Here is a 26951-nt window from a genome sequence, read left to right on the forward strand (position 1 = left end):
CCGGTGGGGCACAGCTTTTCTGATGGAGAAGTTGCGACCAGAGCCAGCCTCAGGTTTATTCTTTTAAAGGGCAGAAAATGGGGGAAGGGGAAAATGGGATGCAAAGGGAATGGGGAAGAAAGTGGAATGCAAAGAGAATAAGGGAGGAGAAATCAGAATGCAAAGCCAGTTTTTGGATGTAAATCATCTGAAGATGTGAAAATGACTAGTGTCATATAATTTCTTTGATCTTTTTGGGGGGACAATCTGATAAATGCATGTGACTTCCTTTAGCCTGGTATCGGGGTATTGGGTATCAACAACAACAGGAAGACAACCATTGACCACAGGCAGATAATGCTTTTGTATGTCAATGCTTCTTAATAGCCCTGCTAGAGCAGCTTACAGAAGCATGTATCTGCATGTGTCTACAGGCCACATGTTTTAATCACGTTTTCAGATCGGCTGCTCTCCACAGAAGAGGGTGAGCCTGTGAAGGACTATGAGAGGTGGGTGGAGTGAGGAGACACTATCTCGGGCAGGAGTTTCTTGAAGCATATGGGAGTCATCTGGATCAAATGCCATGGAGGTGATAGGGAAAATTCACAGAAAATAGGTGACAGTAACTGCAGTTTGATGGAGAAGTAGGGACAGAAAGTAGAGAGGTTTTTGTAATGTTCAAACCATAACTTTTTTTTCTTTCTTTCTTTTCTTTTTGAAGAGGTTTTTGCTATAGGGTGCGTGTGCTGGCCAGACAGAGACAGAAAGCGAGAAATCACCCCCCAGAGGGGATGGCCATGTCACAGTCCCTTCTCCATTCTCCTCTCGGGATCTTGGGCACGCACACACACGCGTCCGGCGTGAATTTTAAGCTACTGGGTCCGGATATGAACCGTGGTCGACTACGTGGGAGTCCAGCGACAGCCATTACGCTAACTGCTGGTCCCAAACCATAACTCATTTAAGATGCTGATGGAGCAAGTTGGAGGGGGAATAATGCCAAAGAAAGTAAAAGCTGGGGGAAAAAAGCATTCTCCTGGGATTTTCTCCAGCCTATAAAGTTCTCATACTTAAATTTTCTTCAAATCTATCCTCAGAAGCAGAAGCCACACTGCCGAGGAATGGCTCCAAATGGCTTACCAAATCACATCATGGCTCCAGTTTGGAAGTGCTTTCATCTTACTAAGGACCTGTGAGACCTGGGGAATGGGACTGGGGTGAAGGGGGTGTGGTGGAGAAATGCAAAGTGTTGTCTGGAAGTGGGGCCATTTCACAGGTGCTTGACATTCATTACTAAAAGGCTCTGCTCCAAAGGCCAGAGCTCCAGAACACCAAAGAAAACAAAAAGTTGAGTTTTTCAGTTGCACTACCCACCTTTCCTGTGCCTGGAGCTTCTTGGCAACTGGCTGCTGGTGTATTGGACAATGCAGGTCATAGACCAGTTCCATCCTAACAGAGCTTTACTAGACAGCACTGCTATAGCATCTTTCACCTTCTTCAGTGGTGGTATTTGTCTTTCTCCAGCCGAGACCAGAAGCATTCCTACTGGGAGTTTGCTGAGTGGATTCCTTTAGCCTGGAAGTGGAACTTGTTATCTGAACTGTGAGTTGAAGTAACATCTCTGAAGCCTAGGAGGAGTGATAGCACTGGAGATGGGAGGGTGACATAGTACTTTTGTTCTGTAATGCTAATCCTGGGATGGACAAGACTCTTGCAAAAAGCATCTGTTCCCTTTGCCTTCCCTAGTGAGGCAGCTCCCTACCTGCCCCAGGAGGAGAAGTCTCCACTGTTTTCTGTACAGCGTGAAGGACTTCCTGAAGATGGCACTCTCTACCGGATTAACAGGTGAGGATAACCCCTCAACCTTTTTTTCTGAATCTAGGAGACGGAAACAGAAATCATTGTTGAAAAAGATGACAAATTAATTTTATCCTTCCTCTGATGCTGATCCTTTTGGTCCCAAGGAGAACTGGTTAATTCTTGAATTTTCAGTGCTCATTTCTGCTAGCCAGACCCAAAAATGTTAGGTAAATTAGGGGCAAACCAGTGTACGGGGTCACATCTGCTCAGGTCGAGCTGGACAGACTCACTCTAGAGATAACATTGTAGCGAACCAGAAGGAGCAACCTGTCATTTTGTTTTTGGAGAGGTTTTTGCTATAGGGTGCGTGGACTCGCCAGAAAGACAGAGACAGAATGAGAAATCACTGCCCCCCCCCCTGGGGTGGGGGGTGGGGATGGCCACATTGCAATCCGTTCTCCTCCATTCTCCTCTTGGGATCTTAGGCACACATGCTCACATGAGTTTAAGCCACTGGGTCCGGGACTTGAACCGTGGTCAGGGACTCCAGCGACATAGCCATTACGCTAACTGCTGGTCCCCAGCCTATGATTTTTTGAAGATGAGCTGGAGCTAGACAGACATTGGGAAGCAGAGGAGAAAGACATAATTGGTGGCAATGACTATTCTCACCTCAGACTGTTCTTGATAGGCCCTGGCCAGTTCATATTCCAGGTGCAGTTCCTGTTCTGTCCCCATGACCTTTTTTTAATTATTATTATTATTTGTTATTACTATTTTAATTTGACCGGACAGAGAGAGAAAAAGGAAAAATGAGACAGCAAGCTACCAGGTCTGGGACTCCACCTGCAATTGGCCATGTTGGAATCCAGCTTTCAATCACCACACCACCTGCCAATCCTCCCCATAACCTTGTAACACTTTTTTTCATTCCATCTTTGATTGTTTTCTAGATTTAGCTCAATCACAGCACATCCAGAGCGCTGGGATGTGTCCTTCTTCACGGGAGGCCCTCTCTGGGCTCTGGACTGGTGCCCAGTGCCAGAGGGAGCAGAAGCCTCGCAGTATATCGCCCTTTTCTCCAGCCCTGACATGAACGAGACACATTCACTGAGCCAGCTTCATTCAGGCCCTGGGCTGCTCCAGCTCTGGGGCCTTGGGACCTTGCAGCCAGAAAACTGGTGAGGTGGGGCTGGGGCACTGCATGGGAGGGTGGTTTAGAGGGAGAAGGGTAAGGGACCGGGACAGGAGAGGGGAGGACTTGGCTTGGTTTGGGACAAGGGGAACCTCACTTTGGTGGCTCAAGGTCCCTCCTTTCTACCCACTGTCCCCATTTGCTTTCTGTCCCCAGTCCTGGCAACAGGGCCCACCTTGTCTATGGGATTGCTTGTGACCACGGCTGCATCTGGGACCTCAAGTTCTGCCCCAGTGGAGCATGGGAACTTCCAGGCACCCCTCGGAAGGTATTTCCCAGTTGACTGGAATGGCCCTAGGACTCAGACTGGGACAGAGACCCTGGGAGTTCTCAGAGTTGGAGGAAGAAAGGTTGTAGTGTGATAGTTTTTTTCCAGCCAACTCCGTATTGCATTTTCAGGGCTTAGAACCACAGAGGTTTTCTGGGAGGTGCCTGAAAGTAGCACATCTCAGCACACGTCTGGTCTTGTCTTGCAGGCTCCTCTCTTGCCCCGTCTGGGTCTCTTGGCTCTTGCCTGCTCCGACGGGAAGGTGTTGATATTCAGTCTGCCCCATCCGGAGGCCCTGCTGGCTGAGCAGCCTCCAGGTGAGTAGCGATTCAGGGAGAAGGGGCTACAATAGAGGTACCCTGAGCTTAGCAGGATCTTTCATCTCCCCTAAAACTCTTCTGGGCTCAGTAAAGAGCTGCTAAGTGCTAAGGCTGATAGATGGGGCTCATTACTTTAGCCATACTCTGTGTTTCCTAAATCCTGGTCTCAACCTCTCCTGCCCTTAGCAGTACATATACGCACAAAAATGCACAGTATTGTTGTTGTGAGGACAGGAAGAGGATGTAGAGCTGAAGATGAGCAAGAGGAAAGAGGGCCCCCAGGTCTGAGTACTGGGAAGGTCAGTAGTTGGTGGTCTTGCAGAGGAGTAAGTCAAGGAAGGAGTAGGGGGTCAGGAAGTGAAGATGGTAAGCACAGATGGTTCTTTCAGAAGTGTTTGGATGTGGAGAGGAACAGATGAGGGCATTGGCTGGGTTATCTGTCTCTATCTGGACAGGAAACAATGGGGTGTGTTTACTTAGGAATCCGGGAATGGCTTTAGGTAAAGAGTAAATATATATAAATGGAGGAAATAGGGATAACCACATGAGGGAAGTTCTGGAAAAGGTGAGAGGGGCTAAAAGAGCAGAGCAGAGCAGAGGGATTAGCCATTCTGATGGGAAGAAGGATACTCTCAGGGTAACAGATGGAAAGAAGATGGGCCAGGTAGAGGTAGGTTGATAAATTTAATATTGGAAAGATAAGGGCTTTCACGGGGGTAAGGGAAAGTCACTATCCAGAGGGCAGGGTGTTGATCTAAGAGCAAGGCCTCATTAAGAGCTCAGTTGTCTGGATCCATCACATCAGCCCCTGTTCTTTCCTCACAGATGCAATGAAGCCAGCCATCTATAAGGTGAGTGAGTGAAGAAACTGCACCTAGCCGAGGCTCCATTTCAGAGCCTCGCCTTACTGATTCCACAGTGAGTCTGCTTTTGCTTCTGAAAAATGAAAACCTGCTGAATCAAACACTGATTCGACCCTCCATTTCCAAAGAGTAGGTAATCTCTCACCCTATTCTCATCTCTTCTATCACTGCAGGTACAGACTGTGGCAACCCTGCAGGTGGGCTCAGTGCAAGCTGCAGACCCCTCTGAGTGTGGTCAGTGCCTTAGCCTGGCATGGATGCCAACCAGGCCCCATCACCACCTTGCTGCTGGATACTACAATGGTAAAAACAAAAGAAAACAGAACTATTGCTTTTAAACTTGTTACATATACTTGTGCTTTTAGTGATTATTTCTTTTTTAGTTCAGTACTGGCCATTATTTATAGCTAAATATTCAGGCAATATAAGAAATACATATATGCAATAGCAGTTGGCGTAATGGCTATGTCGCTGGACTCCCATGTAGTTGACCGCGATTCGAGTCCCAGACCCAGTGGCTTAAACTCACGCTGGGCGCATGTGCGTGTGTTCCCAAGATCCCAAGAGGAGAATGAGGAGAAGGGATTGTGGTGTGGCCATCCCACTGCAGTCTTTTCTCTTCCATTCTCCTTTCGGGATCTTGGGAGCACACATGCACATGCTTCCCGCGTAAGTTTAAGTCACCAGGTCCGGGACTCGAACTGCGGTCAACTACATAGGAGTCCAGCGACATAGCCATTAATTATGTCAGCTACTGGTCCCTTGATCTTCACATTCTTTCATAGCATTTCAGAGCTGAGGGCAGGAGACAAAGGTCCGAGGAATCCACAAAATGAAATAAGAATAAGGGAGAGAGGGGAACCAGTGGGTGGCATGGTGGCAAAGGTACTGAACACTCCCACATGGCTGACCATGGTTTGAATCCCGGGCCTGGTGGCTTGCTTTCTCACTTTCTCAAATTAAAATAAATGAGTGAATAAGTAAAATTAAATAAATAAATCTTTAAAAATAAATAAATAAGGTAGAGAGAACATACTATTAATGTCCACACATTCTTTTTTCTTTTTTCTTTTTTTTTCTTTTTCTTTTTTTTTTTTTGAGAGGTTTTTGCCATAGGGCGCATGTGTTCACCAGACAGAGACAGAGAGACAGAAAGCAAGAAATCACCCCCCCAAGGAGGAATGGCCACGCCACAATCCCTTCTCCATTCTCCTCTCGGGATCTTGGGCATGCACGCACACGTGCCCAGCGTGAGCTTTAAGCCACCAGGTCCAGAACGTGAACCACAGTCGACTACATGGGAGTCCAGTGACATAGCCATTATGCTAACTGCTGGTTCCAATGTCCACACATTCTGTCCCTACTTCAGGTATGGTGGTTGTATGGAACCTTCCCACCAACTCTCCCTTGCAGCGGATACGACTCTCTGATGGCTCCTTGAAGCTCTACCCCTTCCAATGTTTCCTAGCCCATGACCAGGCTGTGCGTTCCCTTCAGTGGTGCAAAGCCAATGGGTAGGTATTGAATCAGGGATCTGTGGAGGCCGGTGAGGACTGGGATGGGCAGGCTCTTCCAGATTTGTTCAGATTTAATCTTCCCCATTCTTTTCACTAGTCATTTTCTAGCCTCTGCGGGGAGCGACCGGAAAATCAAATTTTGGGACCTTCGTCGACCTTATGAACCAATAAACTCTGTCAAGCGCTTCTTGAGTACCGAGCTGGCCTGGCTGGTTCCCTACAATGGTGTCACTGTGGCTCAGGACAACTGCTATGCCTCGTACGACAGGATGAAAACAGGAGCTCTGGGACAGGCCCTAAGGGTTGGGGTGCAAAGCAGATTATTGTGGGAGGAGGGGGCTTGAGAATTGGTCTATCGAGGTAATTGGACTCTGGAAGGAAGTGAGGAATAGTGATGAGTCTAGTCAGAAAAGGAAGGTTTTATTTTATTTTTCTTTCTCTTAACAGTTACGGGCTCTGTGGAATTCATTATATTGATGCTGGTTACCTTGGTTTCAAGGCCTACTTCACTGCTCCTCGAAAAGGCACTGTCTGGGTGAGCCTTGCTCTCTCCCTCAATCTTCATCAGAGAGGGAAATGGTTCATTTACTTACACTAGAGGTAGTCAGGAGGAGGTGGCTGTTTTGGGTAAAAGAAGAAAAGTGTGTCGCAAGTGTCATTGGGGACATAGGTTATGATAAACGCATTTTTGTTTATGTGTGTCTTCCCATCTTAGACTGTGCAGGTTTTACAAGTTCATAGAACTGAATGAATGTGTGAATAAAGGAATGAAGTCAGTCTCTTTCTATTAGACTCTTTCAGGATCTGATTGGCTTGGATCAGTAGCCGCAGGAGATATATCCGGGGAGCTCATTGCAGCTATCTTGCCTGATATGGGTCTGAACCCAATAAATGTCAAGCGACCCGTAGAGCGAAGATTCGTACGTATATGCACATACAAAGCAGCTGTTGGATCCTAATCCACATGCCCTCCCAACTTCTGACAGAGTACAAATTAGTACTAGGCCTCCCAGCCCTGATTTTATCATTGAAAATCTTAGAATTGTACATGAACTTCCTACTCTCCTACATCTGAGCATGTATTTAAACAGTTTTTCCATCTTCAAGTCTTTCCTGCCCCAAACCAGTTTTTTCTGTTTGTTTGTTTTTGTTTTTTCCTGTCTTTAGTAATACAGAACCTAATCTCCTTTTTAGCCTATATATAAAGCAGATCTGATGCCATATCAGGACAGTCCCGAAAGTCATGATCACTCTTCTGCTTCATCTGGGACTCCCAACCCTCCCAAGGCTCGAACTTATGCTGAAACCATCAACCATCACTACTTGCTCTTTCAAGACACAGATTTGGTAAATTGAGGCTAGGAGAGTGGGTGTGGTATTAGAAGGAGGAGGAAACTGTAGTCCTGGGCCAGTCAGCATGATGGTTAAGGTGACCAGATCCCACATGACTGTACGGTTCAAGTCCCAGACCTAGCAGCTTGAAAAACATGCTGAGTACATGTGCATACATGCCCAAAATTCTGAAAGGAGGGAGAGATGAGGGAGAAGGGGTTGTAGCATGACCATCCCCCATGGGGGTGCTCTTTCTGAGTCTCTGCACATGTGCCCTCTGCCAAACTTAAAAAAAAAATGAAAACTGTAGTCCTTGTGTGCTAGAGAGTCTAAAGGGTTCTCACATAAAGATTCAAAACTACGGAGCTGCTGGCTTTCTTGCTCTCATTCCACTTCTCCTTCCCAGGGCTCATTCCACGATCTGGTCCATAGAGAACCAATGGTGCGCATGGAAGAGGGAGAGGGGCATTCGCAGCTCTGCCTGGACAGGCTGCAACTTGAGGCTATTCATAAGGTAAGAACTTGTCTCTTGTCTTCACCCTTTCCTTTCTCCCCAACTCTGGACCTATGAACAGTGAATGGGAGATGAAAAGCTAACACAGATGTCTGTCTAATGAGGGAAAGCTTTGGTAACCTCCTTTTCCTCTAGATGTGGTAGACTTAACACTCATGGGCTTTTCCCATTTCTGCCTCTCTCACCCTATCATGGTCCCCTAGCCTTTCAAATCATGGCCCATTGTTTTGGCCATAACAGCTAGGAGTTGCCCTAAAGCAAACTCTGAGCACCACTTTTTTTCTTTTCTGTTCTCTTCCCAGGTACGTTTCAGCCCAAACCTGGACTCCTATGGATGGCTGGTATCTGGGGGGCAGTCTGGGCTGGTTCGAATCCATTTCGTCCGTGGACTCACCTCCCCACTGGGTCACCGTATGCAGCTTGAAAGCCGAGCCCACTTCAATGCTATGTTCCAGACACCCTCCTCTGCTAAAGGGCCTGACTTCACTCCAACCAGCCATTGCCTTCTACCCAGTCCCTAGTGTTGGTCCAGCAGGACCCTTGGAATGAAGTCTGCCAAGAACAAATGGCCCCCATGCACAGAGCCATAGGAACTGGGGCCTTCCTGGACAGTGATGATACCAGGCCTGAACCTTTTAAGCCTATCTCCCCAGGACTCCTTAGATCCCTCTCTTTCCACAGACTTCTATGATCACAGCCCCCTGCGGGCTAGGGGGCTCTCCCTCCATAAACTCTCAAGGCTCCTAGCCTAAAACGATGGCTCATGAGAAACCCTCAGGCCTGACCTAGGCTTGGGAGTCCAACTGCTCATATTGAGCATATTGTTAAGTGGGTAAAGCTAAGTAAAGGTACTGGGTGTTTTTGAGACCACTTGTGAGTGGGTGTTTGGAGAACTGGAAAGAGTATCTGCATGAAGGCTCCAGTCTGACTATTCCAGGATGCAATGTTACTGCCTTCCCATACTTCCTCTTTAGATTAACCATCACACAGGCCCAAGAGGGGTGATAGTAATTTATTGGACTGAAGCTGCTTATAGTACTTTACCTGAGGAACACCACAAACACCCTACCATTAGAAGAGTGGCTCAGATCTTACTTGCTCCTGCTTATGAAATATTCCCAGTCATTGGTCATCTGACCCTATTTGAACACTCCCAAACAGTCATGTTTTAAAAAAAATCTTCCTTTATATCCTTTATATCAAGTCCGAGAGCATACCTCTACAAATTTTACTCATGGTTGTTAGGAAATCTAGTCATTCTTCCCTGTGATTGCCCTTTTAAGTATTTAACAATAGCTATCATGTGTTTTCCAAGTCTTCTCTAGATTAAATATCTTCAGTTACTTTAACCATTCTTTTACACGTCATGATTTTTGATCCTTCATGATACTGTCACATTGTTGACCTATTAAACATACTTAGTGATTTTAAACCATGTATATATAGGAGGTGTTTAGAACCCAAGTCGAGGGATGTATTGTTATATCTTACCCTTTTAGAGTTCTCTTGTGGTATGTTGCAGGCTCACAGTGATTTAAGGTACTGCCTTGGAAGCAAGGATGGAACCCCAGACAAACAGTAGTTTGGGGCGCATGGTCCTTCAGGCTGGGATTCATAGGGAAATAGCTGGCCATGGGAAATAGAGGAAGTTAAGTCAGCCAGCTCCAGCCAGAGAGAGATTAGTGCCTACTTGAAACAAGCCCCTCTTGCACTTCAGACTGGTCAGATATTTAGGAATAGCCATCTGCCTTTCTAGTGTAGGGCCTTACTCTTGTGTCAGAAAATCTTTGAGAATCAAGTAGTTCATGCTCCATCCTGTGCAGAAAACAGACCTAGAAGAGGGATCAGCAATTAGCCTAATGGCTATGTCGTGGACTCCCAAGTATTCAACCACGGTTCAAGTCCCAGACCCAGTGGCTTAAAACTCATGCTGGGTGCATGTGCATGTGTGCCCGAGATCCCGAGAGGAGAATGGAGGAGGGATTGTGGTGTGGCCCTACCCACCCCCCCGCCCTCCAGGGGGTGATTTCTCGCTTTCTGTCTGTCTCTGGCAAGTGCACGTACCCTATAGCAAAACTCTCAAAAAAAAAAAAAAAAAAAAGACCTAGAAGAAACGGGTCATTTAGCAGCAGGAGGACCATCACCTACAGTGCAAAGAAGCCCAGTGTGGCACAACCATATTGTGACGCAGTTGACGCAGTGCCAGTTTTGATTTTTGAGCGGTTGCAGAGAAGCTGTTGTGCCCATTCCTCACAGCTGTCTCCTTGGCAGTAATAGGAAAACTGCCACCTGGATACATGCTATGGCTGCTGTGGGTTGGTGCTGGCAACCCTGCCCTTGCTGCCGAGTCTCAGCCCTAGACTAGACCTCCAAGAGAAAGTCTTGGATGCTGCTTTAAGCTCTTGGCTTTTTCCTTTTTTAAGTTAATTTCCTCCATAAGACAAAGAGGGATCACCAACAGTCTGTTGTAATCCAGTCCCAGTCGCTTCCAGCCCACATCATGGGTATATGTGCCCTGCACATTCAGGGAAACCCCACTGAGCCCATGTGGACCCCGTTGCACCACCATCTAGCCTGTCTTGCCCCCTTTTTGCCCCAGGCCATTCCTTTCAAGCCCTCCTCCCAATATATCTATAGTGTCCTTCAATCCCTTTTCTTTTCTACCTTTGTGCCTTTGCTCACACTGTCCCCCTGTGCAGTAGTTTTCCTTTTTTACCATCTTCACTTAAGTTCTACTCATCCTTCAAGATTGTAGTTCAAATCTCACCTTCAGTAAAGAGCTTCCCAGTTTTCTCTAGTAAAACAGTCTCCTGCCCTTCCCATGTGTTGCCAAGGGAGAAAGAAGGAAAAAGGACAAATAACTGTTAGGTGCCCAAACTTTTTGGGGCAATTTGCATCTGTTAATGCTGTGAGATAGGTATTGCCATTTTACTCAGAGGTTAAACAGCCTGAACTAAATGGTAGTTCTGGGATTTTAATCTATACGGGCTGACTTCAGAATACAACTTTCCAACCAACCACACCTGGTCTTCTGTTACACTTTCATACATTGAGGCCTCTAGCATGCTGTTTTGAAGGTTGGAGCCTCTTAGTTAAACGTGACTGGATGCTCTTGCTTCCTTACTCAGTATTTATGGAAGGATTCTCCCTGCCTTAATTGAATAGGAGTTCATTCTATTGGAGTAGGTTGACAGCTTGAAAGAGTCTTCTGAAGGGAGGGCTCCCTGGAGATAAGCAAAAGCTTTGCCTGAAGAATCCACTGCCAGGGATAGTGAAGGGCATCCTAGAGCAGAGATTGCACTCTGTTCACAGAACTTTGGAATGCTAGAGCTAGGGGCCAACAGGTGGCATGTGATTAAGGCACTGGACTTCTCACATGACTGACCATGGTTCAAGCCCCAGACCTGGTGCCTCGCTTTCTCACTTTCCCTTTCTCTCTGTGTGTGTCTCTGGTGAACTCATGTGAAAATAATAAATAATTCTTTTTAAAAAATGTTAGAGCTGGAAAGGGATTTAAAACCTATCTAGTCTGGGGCCAGCAGGTGGGGTACTGGTTAAGGCACTGAACTCCCTCATGGCTGGATGTGGTTCAAATCCTAAACCCAGAGGTTTGAAACATACCAGGTGTGTGTGCTCAAATCCCAAGAGGAGATGGGATTGTGGCATGGCCATCCTCCCTGGGAGTGATTTCTCACCCCCGCAACTTCAAGTGCTCTAGAACAAAAATCTTCAAATAAAAAAATTACTATTTTACTGCTTTTCAAAGCAGAGCACCTTCATAAAGATGGCTCTTTCTAAAAGTATATGTTAAAAACCAGTTGAAGTAGAGAAGTTGTATGTGACACCCCCCACACACCTCGAACAAAAATACACATCCCTAGAACTGAGGAACCCAACTGAAAAATGGTGTCAACCCTGCCCCCAGTTTGATAGGTGAGGAACCTGAACCTCAAAGCTAACTGACTAGGCCAGCCCTGGTGGCACAAATGACAGTGTGCCACTCTGGAGGATGTGGCCCTCCCTGGTCCCTGCCCAAGCTGAACAGGCTCAGCTTGTAGTCCTAAACTGGAAGGTGGGGACAGGATGGTGCTGGCAAAAACAGGAAAGGTCTTAAATGTGAGCACTGTGACCAGTAGATGGCCTAATGGTTGTCACTGGACTCCAACGTAGTTCACACAGTTTGAGTCTTGGACTCAGTAGCTTAAAACTCACATCGGGCACTTGTGCGTCCCATGCCCAAAATCCCTTTAAGAGACAGGATTGTGCGTGATCATCCCTCCTGGGGGACAATTTCATGCTTCCTGGCAGGCGCACACGCGCTATACAAAACGAGTACGTGCGTGCATGCCCAAGGTCCCCAGAGAATGGAGAAGGGACTGTTGCCTGGCTATCCCCCCTGAGGTGATTTCTTGCTTTCTGTCTGTCTCTCTCTGGCAAGGCACGTGCAAAAGAAAACTCTTTAAAAAGTGTGCACAGAAATAAGCACGTGTACTTTAATTCCACTTTCCGTGAACGTTTTGAAGCCCCCCATACCCTTCACATTAAAAATTGAAAATTCTACTGATGATCGTCAGTTCTGGAGCCAGTACGTGAAGTCCAAGATGGTGTAACTCGGTGCTTTCCGCGAAGAATAGAATATTTCTCAAAGGGCTGCCTGGGCAAAGTACTGAACTGCTCGCTGTGAGGACAAAAAGAAAGACCCACTTTTACCCACCCAGGAGCTCAACCGAGGCTAGTAAGGGACCTACAGGGGCAAAACGCACGCACGCACTAAACTCGCTCATAATAGTTTCCAAACTGCCTGCTGGGCGGGAACGGGGAGGCGCTCCCGGTCGAGAGGCCAGAGCCGGGTAGGGAGTGGCCAGCAGGGCCCAGCAAAGCCCCCTCGGAAAAGGGCTTGCTCACAGAGTGAGGGACCGAGCTGAGCTGCTCCCCACCGGCACTGGTGGCTCAGTCGACTCTGGTTCTAGCTCCGGACTCGCCCTGCGAGCGCCCGAAGGACTCCTGACGGCTGGGCGGAAGGGGCAGGGCTTGCAGCGGAAGTCCCTAAGCCGGCCCAGGTCACGTGGGAGGGGTTGCTCCGCGCGGAGCGGGCGTTCAGGTGAGTGGCAGAGTGCTCTGCGGTCACTGGTTCCCGGTGGCGCGCGCTTCGGGCTCCCGCTGTGCATGTGACTGCAGGCCTAGGCAGTGACCAGTCCTGCTTCCGGTGTGGAGTTGGACTCCGGAAAGATGCGGGCTGGTTCCAGCTTGCTGTCTGAGTCTGGAGACCGACTAGCCTCGCTCTTGTGGGACCCTGGCTCCGAGTGGCAGCCGGAGCAAGGCTGTCCTCAGGTGCCACGGAGGTGCCTCTGTGTCGGCACCGGACACCCGCAAATGGCCCTGCTTCAGGACCAAGGGTAGGGGGGCGAGCTTCTAGCTGCCCAGAGCTTTTCTCTCTCCCACGGTAGCCTAAGGCACCCCGGTGACAGGAAACTCCTGGTAGCATCTCTCCTGAGGACTCTGCCCGTTTAAGACAGTTGCGAGTGGGGAGGAGGAGAGGGAGAGGCCACAGGGGAATGCAAGCGTCTCGATCATGCGGAGGGGCAGTGGGGGTGACCCCTTGATTGTGAAGAGGGGCAGTGGGGGTGACCCCTTCTCCTCTTGGCCCGACAGGAAGCATGGCTCTCTGGCGTGCATACCAGCGGGCCCTGGCTGCTCACCCTTGGAAAGTACAGGTCCTGACGGCTGGTGAGTGGGACCTGGGTGGGGGACGAAGAAGCTCGCCCACCGCACGCACCCTCCCTTTCCTACTTCTGTTCAGCCCCCTAGACAGACTGGCTGTCATCCAAGCTCTCCCCAGTCTGTTTTGGAGAGTGGGTTCCCCAAGGCCGTTTTTAAGGGCTATATGTAGTTGGCCTGGCTGAGAAGTAAAGTTAGGAAGTCCTCAAAAAGCTCAGCCATCAGTCCTGAAGGACAAAGGCATTGCCCTAGGGAGCCTCAGCATGGAACACTAACAAAAGTGCTTTCCTGTACATTGTCATGGGGAACCCCACAAAGGTCTGTGAGTGAGGATTACCTGAGTCTACATGAGATCACTCCACTAAGAAGTGCTAAAATCAGGACTCTTAACCCCAGCTTATTTTTCTTAGTATTTTTTATTGTGAACTATACCAAAGGAAGGCACATATACTACAGTTTAACAGTATAAAAGCTGAACACTCCTGGGCCAGCAGGTGGCATGGTGGTTAAGGCACTGGACACTAGATCATGACTGACCACGATTCGAGTCCTGAACCTGGTGTCTTGCTTTCTTACTTTCCCTCTCTCTCTCTCTCTTTCTGGTCAAATTAAAATAAATGAATGAATAATAAAATTAAATAAATAAAGTTATTTAATTTTATTAATGATTTTAATAATTTTATTTAAATTTTCTTTTAAAATTAAAAAATAAATAAAAGCTAAAACAAAACCTGAACACTCCTGTATCAGTACCTACTTTGAGTCCCCTTGAGCACCTCTCCTTAATTCACACTGCTTTCCAAGTTTTGTTTATGACATTCTTTTGTGTCTTAGAGTTGGCTACCCATGTGTATATCCCAAACAATATACTAATCAAGGCTTTTTTTTTACTCCATACCTGATGGTCGAGTAGTAGCCTCACAAAGGTGGTGCAGTGACTGACCTGCATTTGTTCCCATTTTCGTTTTGCAGACTAGCTAACAAAAGGGGATGGCACAGAGATACGAAAGTTTTATCTTATTATAAAGGGACAGAGGGGGAAGGATCAGAAGGCATCTGACAGGATCAGAAGGCCTCTGACCATTGGGGTAGTATGATGGGTGATCAGGTTAAATGAGGTCTTGCCTGTGTTTGCTTAGAGAAAAGAAACAGGGTTCTAATAAGGACTGTGGGCTTTTGAGACAAGCACTCTTGGAATGGCTGAGGGGGCTACTAAAAGCAGGATCCTGTTATCAGAATAGCCCTTCGTCAGCACTGGAAACTTCCCTGCATGACTGGTCCAGGGATAGGCTCCTTTACCCTTCCCTGGGTCCTCTCCCACCTTCTGTGCCCAGCCACCTCCTGTCCTGTCCTCACAGTGTCCGTCAGCCTGCATGACTCACCTGGCTGCGTGTGTGGTGACTCATGCTGGACTGTGTGGCTGTGATGGGAACTGACACACCGGGCCCTGCGCCCAGCTTCACATTCCCTCAGGGCCCATACTGCCAGTCGGAAGGTTCCCCCTTGTGGTCATCAGCAAGAGGGAGGGAAGGATGGTCCTTGTGTTTCCCTGCCCAAGGAATCTGCAGCCGAGAAGAGCTGAAGCTAGGGTTCTAAGGGGGCCCAGGTGCACATATGTGGCTGAACTGGGGTTCTGGTCTGTCAGTGCTAGAGCCTGTTAGCTGTACACCTGCAGTCTTCCTGAGACTATGCTGAAGTCCCAGCTCAGCCCTGAAGCAACCTGTAGCCCTTAGCACTTTCCTCAGACTTTTCCAAACCCTCCAGGATTTCCCTTCTGCCTTGTGCTCAGTGTATTTGGATCAAACTGTAAATAAAAGAAGTGGATTTAGCTCACTGAGCCATTTTGGACCTCAGCATTGGACTTCTAAGGTCCCATGAAATAGCTCATCACACTGGAAAACAGTTCAGTGATTTCAGGCTTGGAGTTAGAAGATCAAGATTTGAATCTCAGAGCCATATAGCACTTCATAGTGGCATTAATCAGGATAAGTCAATAAACCTTAAGAGGTCCAGGCCTCAGTTTCTACTTTTAGAACTTGAGTTCACTTCTATGACCGCAGAGGACCAGTATAGGAATTATCTCTGTAAAAAGCCTTGAAAGGGGCCAGCAGGTTGCGTAGTGGTTGGGGCACTAGGCTTCCACATGGCTGATCATGATTTGAGTCCCAGACCTGGCTGCTTGAAAACTACACAGGACATGTGTGTGTGCATGCCCAAAATCCCAGGAGGAGAAAGGAGGAGAAGGGACTGTGGCATGATTTCTCTTTCCCACTCACTGTATCTCTCTGGCAAATGCACACGCCCTGTGACAAAAACCTTTAAAAAAAAGGGCTTGGGCTGGCAGATGGTGTTGCAGTTACATTGCTAGACTCCCACATGGTTGATTGTAGTTCGAATCCTGGACCCTGTGGCTTAAAACACACTGGGCGCATGTACATGCATGTCCAAGATTCCAGGAAGAAAATGGAGAAGAGACTGCAGTGTGACCATGCCTACTGGGATGCGATTTCTCACTTCCGCTCTCACTGTTTCTATTTCTCTCTCTCTCTGGCAAGTACACGTGCCCTAAGGCAAAACCTCTTTAAAAAAAAAAGACCTTAGAAAAGAATGCTCAGGGGCCGGCAGGTGGCGTGGTGGTTAAGGGCGCTGGACTCCCACATGGCTGACTGTGGTTCGGGTCCTAGACCTGGCAGCTTGCTTTCTCTCTCTCTCACTCTGTCCCTCTGTGGTCAAATTGAAATAAATAAATGAATGAATAAATAAAGTTAAATAATTTTAAAAAAAGAAAAGAAAAGAAAAGAATGCTCAATGAACTTAAAGCTCTAGAGATTGGCCCTGTCTGTGATTGTTGGCAACCTCACAACAAACTATTCTTTTTTAATTTTCAATTTTTAGTGTTTTGCCATAGGGTGCATGTACTCACTGGAGAGAAAGTGAGGAAGAGAGAAATCATCCCTCCAGGGGGATGCCACACTATAGTTCCTTCTCTTCCCTTCTCTCCTTGGGATTTTGGGCATGCATGCACATGGTGTAAATTTCAAGCTACTGGATCTGGGACTTGAGCTGCATAGTTGGCCACGTGGAATCCAACTGCCCTAACTACTGAGCTATTATTATTTTTTAATTTTATTTATTATTTTTATTCGTCAATTTGACCAGAGAGAGACAGATTGAGAGAGAGGAAGAGTGATATAGAGAAAGCAAACCACTGGGTCCAGGACTTGAACCATAGGCAACTATGTGGGAATCCAGTGTCTTAACCATCACGCCACTTGCTGCCCCCCCCCCCCCGCGCTCTCTTTTGTTGATCCCCCCGCTATTCTTTTTATAGTAGTGTTTGGGTTGAGTTTGTTCCACTCCTCCTAAATCTGGAGGCTATAACTATCTTGGCCTTGGTTCTCTAAAGAGTATAGCCTGAAGCTTATGTGCATGTACTTTGTTAGGGAGATGAAGCAATCCCACAAAGAAAAAGAGGGAGACCCAGAATGTGGATACATGATCAAGTCAGCCAGGGCGACGTGCAGCAGGTTGCTCAGTCCTTTGTAACTGATTGACATTTTCATTGAAATGCTTTTTTTTTTTTAACTTTATTTATTTATTTTAATTTGACCAGAGAGAGACAGAATGAGAGAGAAAGTGAGAAAGCAAGCCACCAGATCCAGGACTCGAACCATGGTCAGCCACATGGGAGTTCAGCGCCCTTAACCACCACACCACCTGCCAGTCCCCTTTTTTTTTTTAGAGAGAGATTTTTGCTATAGGGTGTATGTCCTCACCAGAGAGACAGAAAGTGAGAAATCACCCCCCAGGGAAGATGGCCATGCTGTAATTTCTTCTTTATTTTCTTCTGGGGATTTTGGGCACATACACACACAAACCTGGCATGAGTTGTGTGTTTCAAGCCAATAGTTCCGGGACTCAAACCATGGTCAGCCATGTGGGAGTCCAGCGATGTAACCATTATGCCATCTGCTGGTCCCCATCGAAATGCTTTTTAGTATTGTCTGATAGCCATTCCTAGCAAAAGAATTTTTTTTTTTTTTTTTTTTGCTATAGGGCCTATATGCTCATTGGGGGAAGAGAGAGAAAGAGACAACACCTCCTAGTGGGGGATGGCCTTGCTGCAATCCCTTCACCTCCATTCTCCTCTTGGGATTTTGGGCATGCATGCACAAGAACCTGCAGTTTTCAAGCTGGTCAGTCTAGGACTCAAACTGCTTAGTCAGCCAAGTGGGATCCAGCTTCCTTAACCACCATGTCACTGACTAGGCTGGAAGAAGAGACCTTTATCCACCAGCTCCCACCCACTTTCATCAGAGCTTCACTCCATGGAATGTTGCTTCCCCTCCACCGCCAGGTCACACACACACAGTCTCTGAAGATCAGCAGCAAAGCCCCAGGTATGGCTTAGGTCTGAAGCAAAGATCTATCAAACAGAAGTGTGGTAATGGCTGGAGTAAGAGACAGGTGAATTTGGACTGATAGGTGGCGTGATGGTTAAGGCACTGGACTCCCACATGGCTGACCACTGTTCAAGTTCCAGGCCTGGCGGCTTGCTTTCTCACTTTCTCTCTCTGTCTTGCTCTGTTTCTCTCTGGTCAAAATAAAGAATATTAATAATTAATAAAATTTTTTAAAAAGAGGTGAATCAACGAGATCTGAAATGGTTCAAAAGAAGTGTCTAATATACCACTTTGAGCCAAGACAGAGTCAGGAACAGGGTGGCCTGGAGAAAGATTTGCTGTGTGTTTTGCAGAGTGTGAGTCAGCCTCATCCCTTCCTTTCTTAAGGGCCCTTCCAGTTTTTTGTGGGCCCAAAGCCCAGCTCCTTCTATCTTGGCCACTTGACCAAGGCCACCTTGGTCCAGTGTAGGAAACAGCTGGGCCCCTGCAGACACTGGTTTCCCTGGGGTATGAATTAAGCCAGAATAGGAAAGCTTTATAGGCCTTTGAGACCTTCCAGTCCAATCCCTGATACTACAGAGAAGGGAATGGAGGCAAAAGGGAGGCGGCATGCATTGAGGTCTCACGGTCACAGGTAGAGCTGGCATTAGGATCTGAGGCACTGCTCACTGCATTGCTCTGCACTTGAGATTTGTGGGAGCCTCAGAGTAGCTGAGTGCAACAACCAGGCATGGCACCATACATCTGTAATTCCAGTTAATTGGGAGGCTCAGGTAGGAGATACCTGGATGAGCTGGGGACAGAGGTGGGGAGCTGCCCCATGGCCAGGTTCAAGGTCAGGCTCAGTAACATAGCAGGACCTTTTTTCTTTCACTTTTTTTTTTTTTTAATTCACAAATAACTTTTTTTTTTCACATTTACAAATCAACGGGTCAGTGAATCCAGAGAAACTGCTATATCACTATGTGGTGTATACTGTGTAGTTCAAAAGTTTACTCCAACCCATTTCTTCTTTTATATTCTAATACATCTTCATTATGTTGTTTGATGAGGTAGAGCCACAGGAACGCTGAGGTGCCCAAGGTCAGCCCAACTTTCAGCCCTTTGGGGTTCTGGTTCAGCGGGTCTTGCACGTAGAACTTTGACCACGCTGGCGAGCACTCGGGAGCCTAGCGGGGGGTCCCAGCCACAAGAGGGAGCGAGGGCGCCATCTTGCCAGGCCTCTTTCTCTTTTTTTTAGAATTATTTAACTTTATTATTATTTTCCAGTTTGATCAGAGAGAGAGAGAAAGTGAGAAAGCAAGCCACCAGGTCTGGGACTTGAACTGTGGTCAGCCACGTAGGAGTCCAGCGCCTTTAACCACCATAAAACCTGATGGCCCTGCAGGACCCTGTTTGTTTTTCTTTCTTTTTTTAGGATTACTTAATGTTATTTAATTTGATCAGAGAGATTCAGGGGAAAGTGAGAAAGCAGATGCTAGGTCCAAGACTTGAATTGTGGTCAGCCATGTGGGAGTCTAGCACCTTTAATCACTACACCCCCTGCCGGCCCCAGCCTTGTTTCTTTAAAAAAAAAGAAAGAAAGAAAGAAAGAGAGAGAGAAAGGAAAAAAAAAAGAAAAGAGAAAAGAGAAAAGGAAAGGGGTGAGGGGAGAACGAGAGAATGTTGGGTGCTAGTTTGGACTTAGACCAGGAGCGTCCATTTGGTCTCATTCCTAGCAGTGGGATGGGTGCAGGCGACAGGATGTGCTCTCCTTGCTGAGCTTCAGCTCCCTCTGGGCTCTGTGCCAGACTGGGCCCCTACCCCAGGCGGCTAGTTAATGGTTGGAGACTGTGGAGGAATGAGGAGGCAGCACTGCTGGCCCCACGCCAGTAACTACACCTGCTGATCAGGCCTCCTGGACTCAAGGACACACTTCCTGCCTGTCTGCCTTCTCATCTTCCTTTATCACTTTATTTTCTTGCTCATGAGACCTCCCACAAAAGCCACTGGAGGAACAAAATAGAGAAAGTAGGATATTTATCCCTGTCCCTCACCCGGGAAGAGGTTTGGAAACTGGGGCTTTTCCACTAGTGAGCAGGGGGTGGTCCCAAATAGATCTCAGAGCAGGCTCCCCCATCCTGCCCCCTGGATCTAGTGGGGAGTGACGGCATGAGAACTGGCACCTGCCCAGGGGCATGATGTCACATCTGCGCCAGCATCTGCTCCCTGGGCTCCAAGCCCAGCCTGGCATTGGGGCACTGCTGCGAGGCAGCCCCTTGCCCTGCCCCGGGCTCTGGGCATTGTGTGTCTGCAGGCCTCCAGCCCCTCTCCTTGGGAACAAGTCATAGGAGAGAGGAGCCAGACTGACCAGCCCTATCTCCCTGGGGCTGAGGTGGGTTGGGGTTGTTTGGACTCTGAGTTGGTGAAGGTGGAATAAGGAATCTCAGCATCTGAGCCTCTCCTACTCAAATGAGCCCTTGGACAAGAAACACGGCCTTGCTTTATGCTTGGAGCAAAGCCTTAGACCACCTTGAGTTGCTGTAGGCCCAGGGCCCTGCCCCTCTGAGGGCAGAAGAGGAACCTCTGAGCACTGCTCTGTCTGAAACCAACAGAACTGGCAGGGGCTACAGAGCTACACAGCACCTACGCACTCCTGCGGCTACCGGCACATGACCCCTCAGGCTGGATGGGCACAGTGTGGGGGCCTAGAAGCCATCTTTCTCAAAGGGTGGAAGCTCCCAGGACTTGGGGACTAGCAGTTGGGCACTTGGGTTTTTGTTTTAGCTCTGTCTTTAGCCTGCTGCGTGACCATTGGCAGGTCATGTTGGCAGTGTAAAAAGACTCCTCTGTTTCCTTCCCAGGAGACGTGCTGCCTGGAACAGAGGGAATGGAATTCTGGGGAGTGAAGGCAGGCAGGAAGTACATTAGTCCGAGTGTCTTTAAACCCGGCCCCTGGGGCCTTGCTTGGACAGGAACCCTGCAGAGGAGCAGCCAGAGGAGCTTCTTGGCGCTCACTGGACTCGGACCGAGTCTCAGCCTGTGCTGGGCCTTGTTCTTCCTTTAGTGAAGGCCTCAGTTTGGTCCCAATGCCACTTCTTACCAGCATGCCTCATCTCTCAGAGACTCCTTCCTTATTGAATGGAGGCGTGACCACCTCCCTGTCCCCCACCCCCATGTCCCCAGACTTCTGTGAGGGTGAAATGTGGGAGCCCTTTGTAAGCTGTCCTTATCTTACCAAAGTGGGCTGTCAGACTGGTGCTCGCTGCACTTAGGTGACTGCCTTTTCCGCCCCATCACCTGGCCTTCCTTTAGGCTAGGCTTTGAGTTTGTCCTGCCCTTTCCCGGAGCAGTCCTGTCGTTTGGAGCAGTATGTTTGACTATCCTTTTTTAATATTCAGAGCACCCGGCAGGGGGGGCTAGGTTAGGCAGACAGAGCAGAGGGGTTTGGGGTTCTGTCCTTGCCCTCTGGAAGGTCACCACTTTGAAGGTTTCAGGGAGAGGTAAGGACAGGGCTGCCTTGCTGAATGTGCTGGGGACAGAGGTGGGTAACTGCCCTATGGCCAGTGCCCAGGTCACCTTCGGGGGCCCAGCTTCAGCCCCAGTCCCAGCCCCCAGCTTTCTCAGCTCCTCTGACGAGACTGCACAGGGCAGGGCTATGCAGAGGACGTGGAGGAAGAGCAGGGTGAATGCACAGCCAGCATGGACGTCAGAGCCAGCTCCGGGCCAAGGAATGGCTGAAAGATCTGTTTGCCCAGTGCTGATTGAGGGCATGGGGACAGTGGTGACTATGGGGCTGGAGGGGGTTCTCATTACTCAGTGAGGTAGACAGACGAGCTGGAGATCAGATGGTCACGTTCAAGTGGCCTTGTGAATGCGTGTTTATTAGAAACCATTACGCCATCCTAACCAATGGCGTCTCTGTAAATAGTGATGATTTCTGTCCTGGTTCCTGGCTGTGAGTGTCTGACTAGGGCTGCTTGGAGTCGGGTATCTGCAAGTGAGGGAGGGGAGGCAGGTGTAGAGTCCCAGGGGGAAATGGCTACGAAACCTATTGCCAGTTATATGGTAGTGAACGGGGACGTCTAGGTTTGACTGAAAGGTGGCCAGGGCTCTTCCTCGGGGGGACCCAGTTTAACCAGTCATTTTCCTGTCTGTGACTATGTGGGCATTCATGTTTTAGAAAAATAATTTTTCTTGCTGTTTTTCCACAAATAGAAACCCCAAGACCAAGGTGAAGGACAGAGTCTGGCGTTTTGCTAGGGGGAAAGAAACTGGGTTCCTTACCATTCCGTACATGATTTGCGCGTAGTGTGGAGTCCTGGAAAGAACAGGAATCAGCCACCTGGTTCTTTTTTTTTTTTTTGAGAGGTTTTTGCTATAGGGTATGTGCACTTGCCAGAAAGACAGAGAGACAGAAAGCAAGAAATCACCCCGTAGGGGGGATGGCCACGCCAAAATCTTTTCTCCTCTATTCTCCTCTCGCAATCTTGGGCATGCATGCACACACGCTCGGAGTGAGTTTAAGTCACCGGGTCTGGGACTCGAACTGCTGTCGACTACATGGGAGTCCAGTGACACAGCCATTACGCTAACTGCTGGTCCCCTGGTTCTATTATTATTATTATTTTATTTGATAGGTCAGGGCACATGCACTTGTTGAAGAGAGGGTGGGGGGAGAGAGAGAGAGAGAATTCCTTGGGGAGATGGCCACATTATAGTCCCTTCTCCTTCACTTTCCTCTTGGGATTTCAGGCATGCACACACACGTGGCCTGGTATGTTTTTCAGGTTGCTGGGTCAAACTATGTAGTCAGCCATGTGGGATCCAGTTGCCTTAACCTCCACCACCTAATGTCCCATCTTTTTCTTTTTACAATGTATATGAGAAAGAGAGTGCTGAAAGGAGAGGTGAAGAGAGAGAGAGAGGGATTGGTAAGAAAAATGAGAAAGCACCATATTAGGGTCTCACTGTGCCCCATTTAGCTAGGACCACAGTATGTGCCACCACACCAACTTATTGAGGTCGGGCCGGGGTACTGACCACCTGGGCCTTCCTCGTGGCTTTGGCCACTGCATGGCAGGACATTCTCACTTGTGCTTCTAAGGCTGGGCCTCTGACTGCAGTTTCTGACTTTGATTTTCTTTAACTGCTTAACGCAGAGTTCTTGAGCCCTGGCCTGCTCATTCAAGTTTCTTTTTTTTTTTTGGAGAGGTTTTTGCTATAGGGCACGTGCGCTCGCCAGACAGACAGAGAGAGACATAGAGACAGAAAGTGAGAAATCACCCCCCAGGGGGGATGGTCATGCCGCAATCCCTTCTCCTCCATCCTTCTCTCGGGATCTTGGGCACGCACACACATGCGCCCGGCGTGAGTTTTAAGCCACCGGGTCCGGGACGCGAACCGCGGTCGACTACGTGGGAGTCCAGCAACATAGCCATTATGCTAACTGCTGGTTCCCCTCATTCAAGTTTCTGATGGGACACACGTGAGCGGGTACCATCCTTGAGGCAGTAGGGGGGAACTGGTCACTTGTCCCTGGAATGAAGCACTGGGGCTCAGAGTACCAGAGCCTCGTTCAGTTAGCAGACTTGCCTCCCTGCTTGGAATGGCAGCACATTGTGGAAGATGTCCTGACAACACCTGTGTACCCTGCACAGGGTCCCTGATGGGCCTGGGTGACATTATCTCACAGCAGCTGGTGGAGAGGCGGGGTCTGCAGGAACACCAGACAGGCCGGACTCTGACCATGATGACCCTGGGCTGTGGCTTTGTGGTAAGTTCTGCCCACGGCAGGGTGGCAGTGGATTGACAGCAACCAAACCCTCCTTTGGTTTCCCTTTGTCTCATCAGGCCCAAGTCAGCCTGCAGCCTCTTTTTATGCTTCCCTTTGTCTTCATGTCTGCTTGCCTGGGATTTGGGTTCTGGTCCTGGAGGGAGGAGCTGTGTGCTGTTGAGCCTGGAGCTCTTCCCACTGCCTCTTGCTCCCCTATATGGGGTTTCCTTTCAGGGCCCCGTAGTAGGAGGCTGGTACAGGGTCTTGGATCGGCTTATCCCTGGCACCACCAAGGTGGATGCACTCAAGAAGATGTTGTTGGATCAGGTGCGTAGAAGGAAAAGGGGGCTGGAAAGGTGAGCTGTGGGGTGAGTGGGGATTTAGGCTCTCACAGGACATTCATTTCTTTTCCCTAGGGGGGCTTTGCCCCGTGTTTTCTAGGCTGCTTCCTCCCACTGGTAGGGACACTCAATGGACTGTCAGCCCAGGACAACTGGGCCAAACTACAGCGGGTGAGCTGGGCGGGTGCGGGGGAGGCCTGATGGGCTGGCAGTCCTTGGGAAAGTGACGGGCTTCAGGGCAGAGTCCCAGGAGGAGAAGGGTTGAAGTGTACGTGTGATATTCACTCTGGGAGAGGAATGCTTGGAGGAATGGCGGTTAATCTGTTCCTTCTCTTGTTTCCTCAGGATTATCGTGATGCCCTCATCACCAACTACTATGTAAGAGCTGACACTTCAACTGCCTATTCTGCTTCCTTAAGTCCAGAAATGCCCTGGGTTTGGGGGGCCTCCTAATGTAGGAATCCTGCTGGGCACCATCCTCAGGGAAGCACTTACCCAGTTATTCAGTTTTTTCTTATGTGCAGAAGTTGGGGTAGGGCTAGGCAAAGCAGTGAGTCTGGGGGTCAGGGGGTGAACAGCCACCCGACCATCGCCTTCTCTCTTGTAGCTGTGGCCTGCCGTGCAGTTAGCCAACTTCTACCTGATCCCCCTTCATTACAGGTATGACAGACCCTGCCCCTCCCCTTTAAAGAAAAGCCACATTATTTGGGCCAGCCCCATAGCATGGCAGTTAAGCTGTGCATAAAAAGCCAGATCCCACATGGCCAACTACCACAGTTCAAATCCCACCCCCAGTGGCTTGAAAAACCTGCTGGGTGCATGTGAGTGTGTGGCCAGAAACCTGATGGGATGGAAAAACGGGATAAAAGGGGTTGTAGTGTGACCATGCTCCACTAGGGCTGGGTGTTTTCTGTCTGTCTCTATCTCTGGCAAGTGCACATGCACTCTGCAATTAAAAAAAAAAAAAGATGCTGGGGACCAGCAGATGGCATAATGGTTATGTTACTGGACTCCCACACAATCAACTATGGTTTGAGTCCCAGACCCAGAGGCTTAAAACTTATACTGGGCGTGGGACCAGCAGTTAGCGTAATGGCTATGTCACTGAACTCCCACGTAGTCAACTGGTTTGAGTCCCAGACTTGGTGGCTTAAACTCACGCCAGCTGTATGTACGTGCATGCCCAAGATCTGGAGGATGGAGGAGAAGGGATTGCAGCGTGGCCATCCTCCCTGGGAAGTGGTTTCTCACTTTCTATCTCTGTCTCTGTCTTTCTGGCGAGCAGACGCACCCTATAGCAAAAACCTCTGGAAAAAAAAAAAAAAGGCAGCTTATACTGGGCTCATGTGTGTACATGCCCCAGATCCCAAGGGTAGAATAGAGGAGAAGGGATTGCGGTGTGGCCATCCCCCTAGGGTGTGATTTCTCACTTCCTGTCTCTCTGTCTCTGTTTCTCTGACAAGTGCACACTCCCTAAAACAGAAATCTCTCTCTCAAAACAAAAAGGGGACCAGCAAGTGGTGTGGCGGTTAAGGTGCTGGATTCCCACATGGCCAACCACAGTTCAAGTCCTGGACCTGGTGGCTTGCTTTCTGGCTCTCTCTCTCTGTCTAGTGAGCACATGTGCCCTATAGCAAAACTTAGAAATAAATACATAAGTAAAGGTAAAATAAATACTTTTTTTAAAGAATCATTTCTTTAATTCCATTTGTTATTATTATTTTTTGACCAGACAGAGACAGAGAAAGAGAAAGCAAGAATGCAAGCTACCAGATCCAGGGCGTGAACTGCGGTCAGCCATGTGGGAATCTAGAGCCTTTAACCACCACGCTACCTGCTGACCCCATAAATAATTCTTTTCTTTAAAAAACAGGTCCATATTACCAACAATTGGAGACAGAATGATTCTCATTTCAACCTTGAGCTACTTTAGACCTCCAACCTGGATGCTGCCTTGATCAGAGCTTAGAACCTGTTACCCTTTATCCCAGGGTCAGCCACTGACCTCTTTCATCTCCCTAGGCAAGATCCAGCTTTCACAACCTTTGTCTCTGAGTTTTCCACCTTTGATTGCATATCTGAGGGACAGGGCTGGCCTCCAGGTTAGACAGAATGGTAAACCAGAAAGCCAAGTAGGAACCTGGTCTGGTTGGTTCCTTGCAAAATATTGCTTTACTCTAACAATAAAGATAGTTGTTAAGGCTCAGTTAAACAACATAGTAGATCTCAAGATGAGTAGGTCAGATACTCAGGGGCGAGGGCAGCTTGGGAACAGGAAAAAGAGGAAACTCCACCGAGGGGATGTGATCAAAGAATACATGAACAGTATTGTTAAGAGGGATACAGGCTTATGGGCCAAATCCTACACATTGGGGTCCTTCGCAACAGTCTTCGAAATTAGAGCAAGGTTAATTCAAAATAAAGAAAAAGAGAGCCAGCTGGTGGCTTGGTGGTTAAGGGGGCTGGACCCCACATGGCCAATGATGCTGTTCGAGTCCTGGACCCAGAGGCTTGAAAAACATGCCAGGTGTGTGTGTATGCATGTCCAAAATCCAGAAAGGAGGGAGGAATGGAGGAAAAGGGATTGTGACATGACCATCCCTCATGGGAGGTGCTCTATCACCCCACCGACCATCTCCAGCAAGTGCACATGTCCTCTGGCAAATTAGAAAAGAAGGAAAACATGCCACTTTATACAGCAGGCAGTACGATTTTTTGGAGATGAAATCTCCTCCGCTGGTACAAGACAGGCAGATAAATGTATTTAGAAGGAGCCTGTGTAAACTTTGAGATTCTCATCCAGGAGGCAGAGCCCTGGGGCAGCACCAGAGTCTGAGTGGGTTGTCCTCTGTTCTGAGCTGCATAGTCCCTCCTTAAGGGGCTGAAGGAAGGAGACCTAATTCTGGAAATTCTCATAGATCATCCCTCCATTTGCGTCGCTCTTTC

At 48.5% G+C, this 26951-nt stretch overlaps 2 protein-coding genes across 7 annotated transcripts in view; both read left to right on the top strand.

The window, feature by feature from the left end:
- The window catches only part of GTF3C2 (general transcription factor IIIC subunit 2), a 29374-nt gene extending 20236 nt beyond the window's left edge, over nucleotides 1-9138 (top strand). For all 3 annotated transcript variants that reach the window (XM_027765770.1, XM_006162152.3, XM_006162153.3), the window contains 15 exons: nucleotides 1077-1171; nucleotides 1504-1581; nucleotides 1726-1824; nucleotides 2733-2960; nucleotides 3131-3242; nucleotides 3451-3559; nucleotides 4388-4413; nucleotides 4599-4728; nucleotides 5795-5939; nucleotides 6040-6201; nucleotides 6390-6477; nucleotides 6734-6862; nucleotides 7137-7289; nucleotides 7681-7788; nucleotides 8091-9138. In XM_027765770.1, the coding sequence (XP_027621571.1) occupies nucleotides 1077-1171; nucleotides 1504-1581; nucleotides 1726-1824; nucleotides 2733-2960; nucleotides 3131-3242; nucleotides 3451-3559; nucleotides 4388-4413; nucleotides 4599-4728; nucleotides 5795-5939; nucleotides 6040-6201; nucleotides 6390-6477; nucleotides 6734-6862; nucleotides 7137-7289; nucleotides 7681-7788; nucleotides 8091-8309 (1881 nt within the window). In that variant the 3' untranslated portion in view covers nucleotides 8310-9138. The remainder of the gene's footprint in view (nucleotides 1-1076; nucleotides 1172-1503; nucleotides 1582-1725; nucleotides 1825-2732; nucleotides 2961-3130; nucleotides 3243-3450; nucleotides 3560-4387; nucleotides 4414-4598; nucleotides 4729-5794; nucleotides 5940-6039; nucleotides 6202-6389; nucleotides 6478-6733; nucleotides 6863-7136; nucleotides 7290-7680; nucleotides 7789-8090) is intronic.
- A 3693-nt stretch (nucleotides 9139-12831) lies between these two features.
- The window catches only part of MPV17 (mitochondrial inner membrane protein MPV17), a 16365-nt gene continuing 2245 nt past the window's right edge, over nucleotides 12832-26951 (top strand). For 2 of the 4 annotated variants that reach the window (XR_001371421.2, XM_006162156.3), the window contains exons 1-7: nucleotides 12839-12889; nucleotides 13441-13515; nucleotides 23549-23664; nucleotides 23899-23991; nucleotides 24081-24176; nucleotides 24351-24383; nucleotides 24613-24665. Coding sequence is in view for 3 of the 4 variants with exons in the window: in XM_006162156.3 (XP_006162218.1) it covers nucleotides 13446-13515; nucleotides 23549-23664; nucleotides 23899-23991; nucleotides 24081-24176; nucleotides 24351-24383; nucleotides 24613-24665 (461 nt within the window). In the remaining variant the exon portion in view is untranslated. Of the gene's footprint in view, nucleotides 12890-13440; nucleotides 13516-23548; nucleotides 23665-23898; nucleotides 23992-24080; nucleotides 24177-24350; nucleotides 24384-24612; nucleotides 24666-26951 lie in introns of all 4 variants that reach the window. The other 2 variants (XM_027765803.1, XM_014593141.2) reach the window with 2 other exon arrangements.

This window comes from Tupaia chinensis, unplaced genomic scaffold (genome assembly GCF_000334495.1).
Source record: "Tupaia chinensis unplaced genomic scaffold, TupChi_1.0 Scaffold139757_1, whole genome shotgun sequence".
Classification (NCBI taxonomy): Eukaryota; Metazoa; Chordata; class Mammalia; order Scandentia; family Tupaiidae; genus Tupaia; species Tupaia belangeri.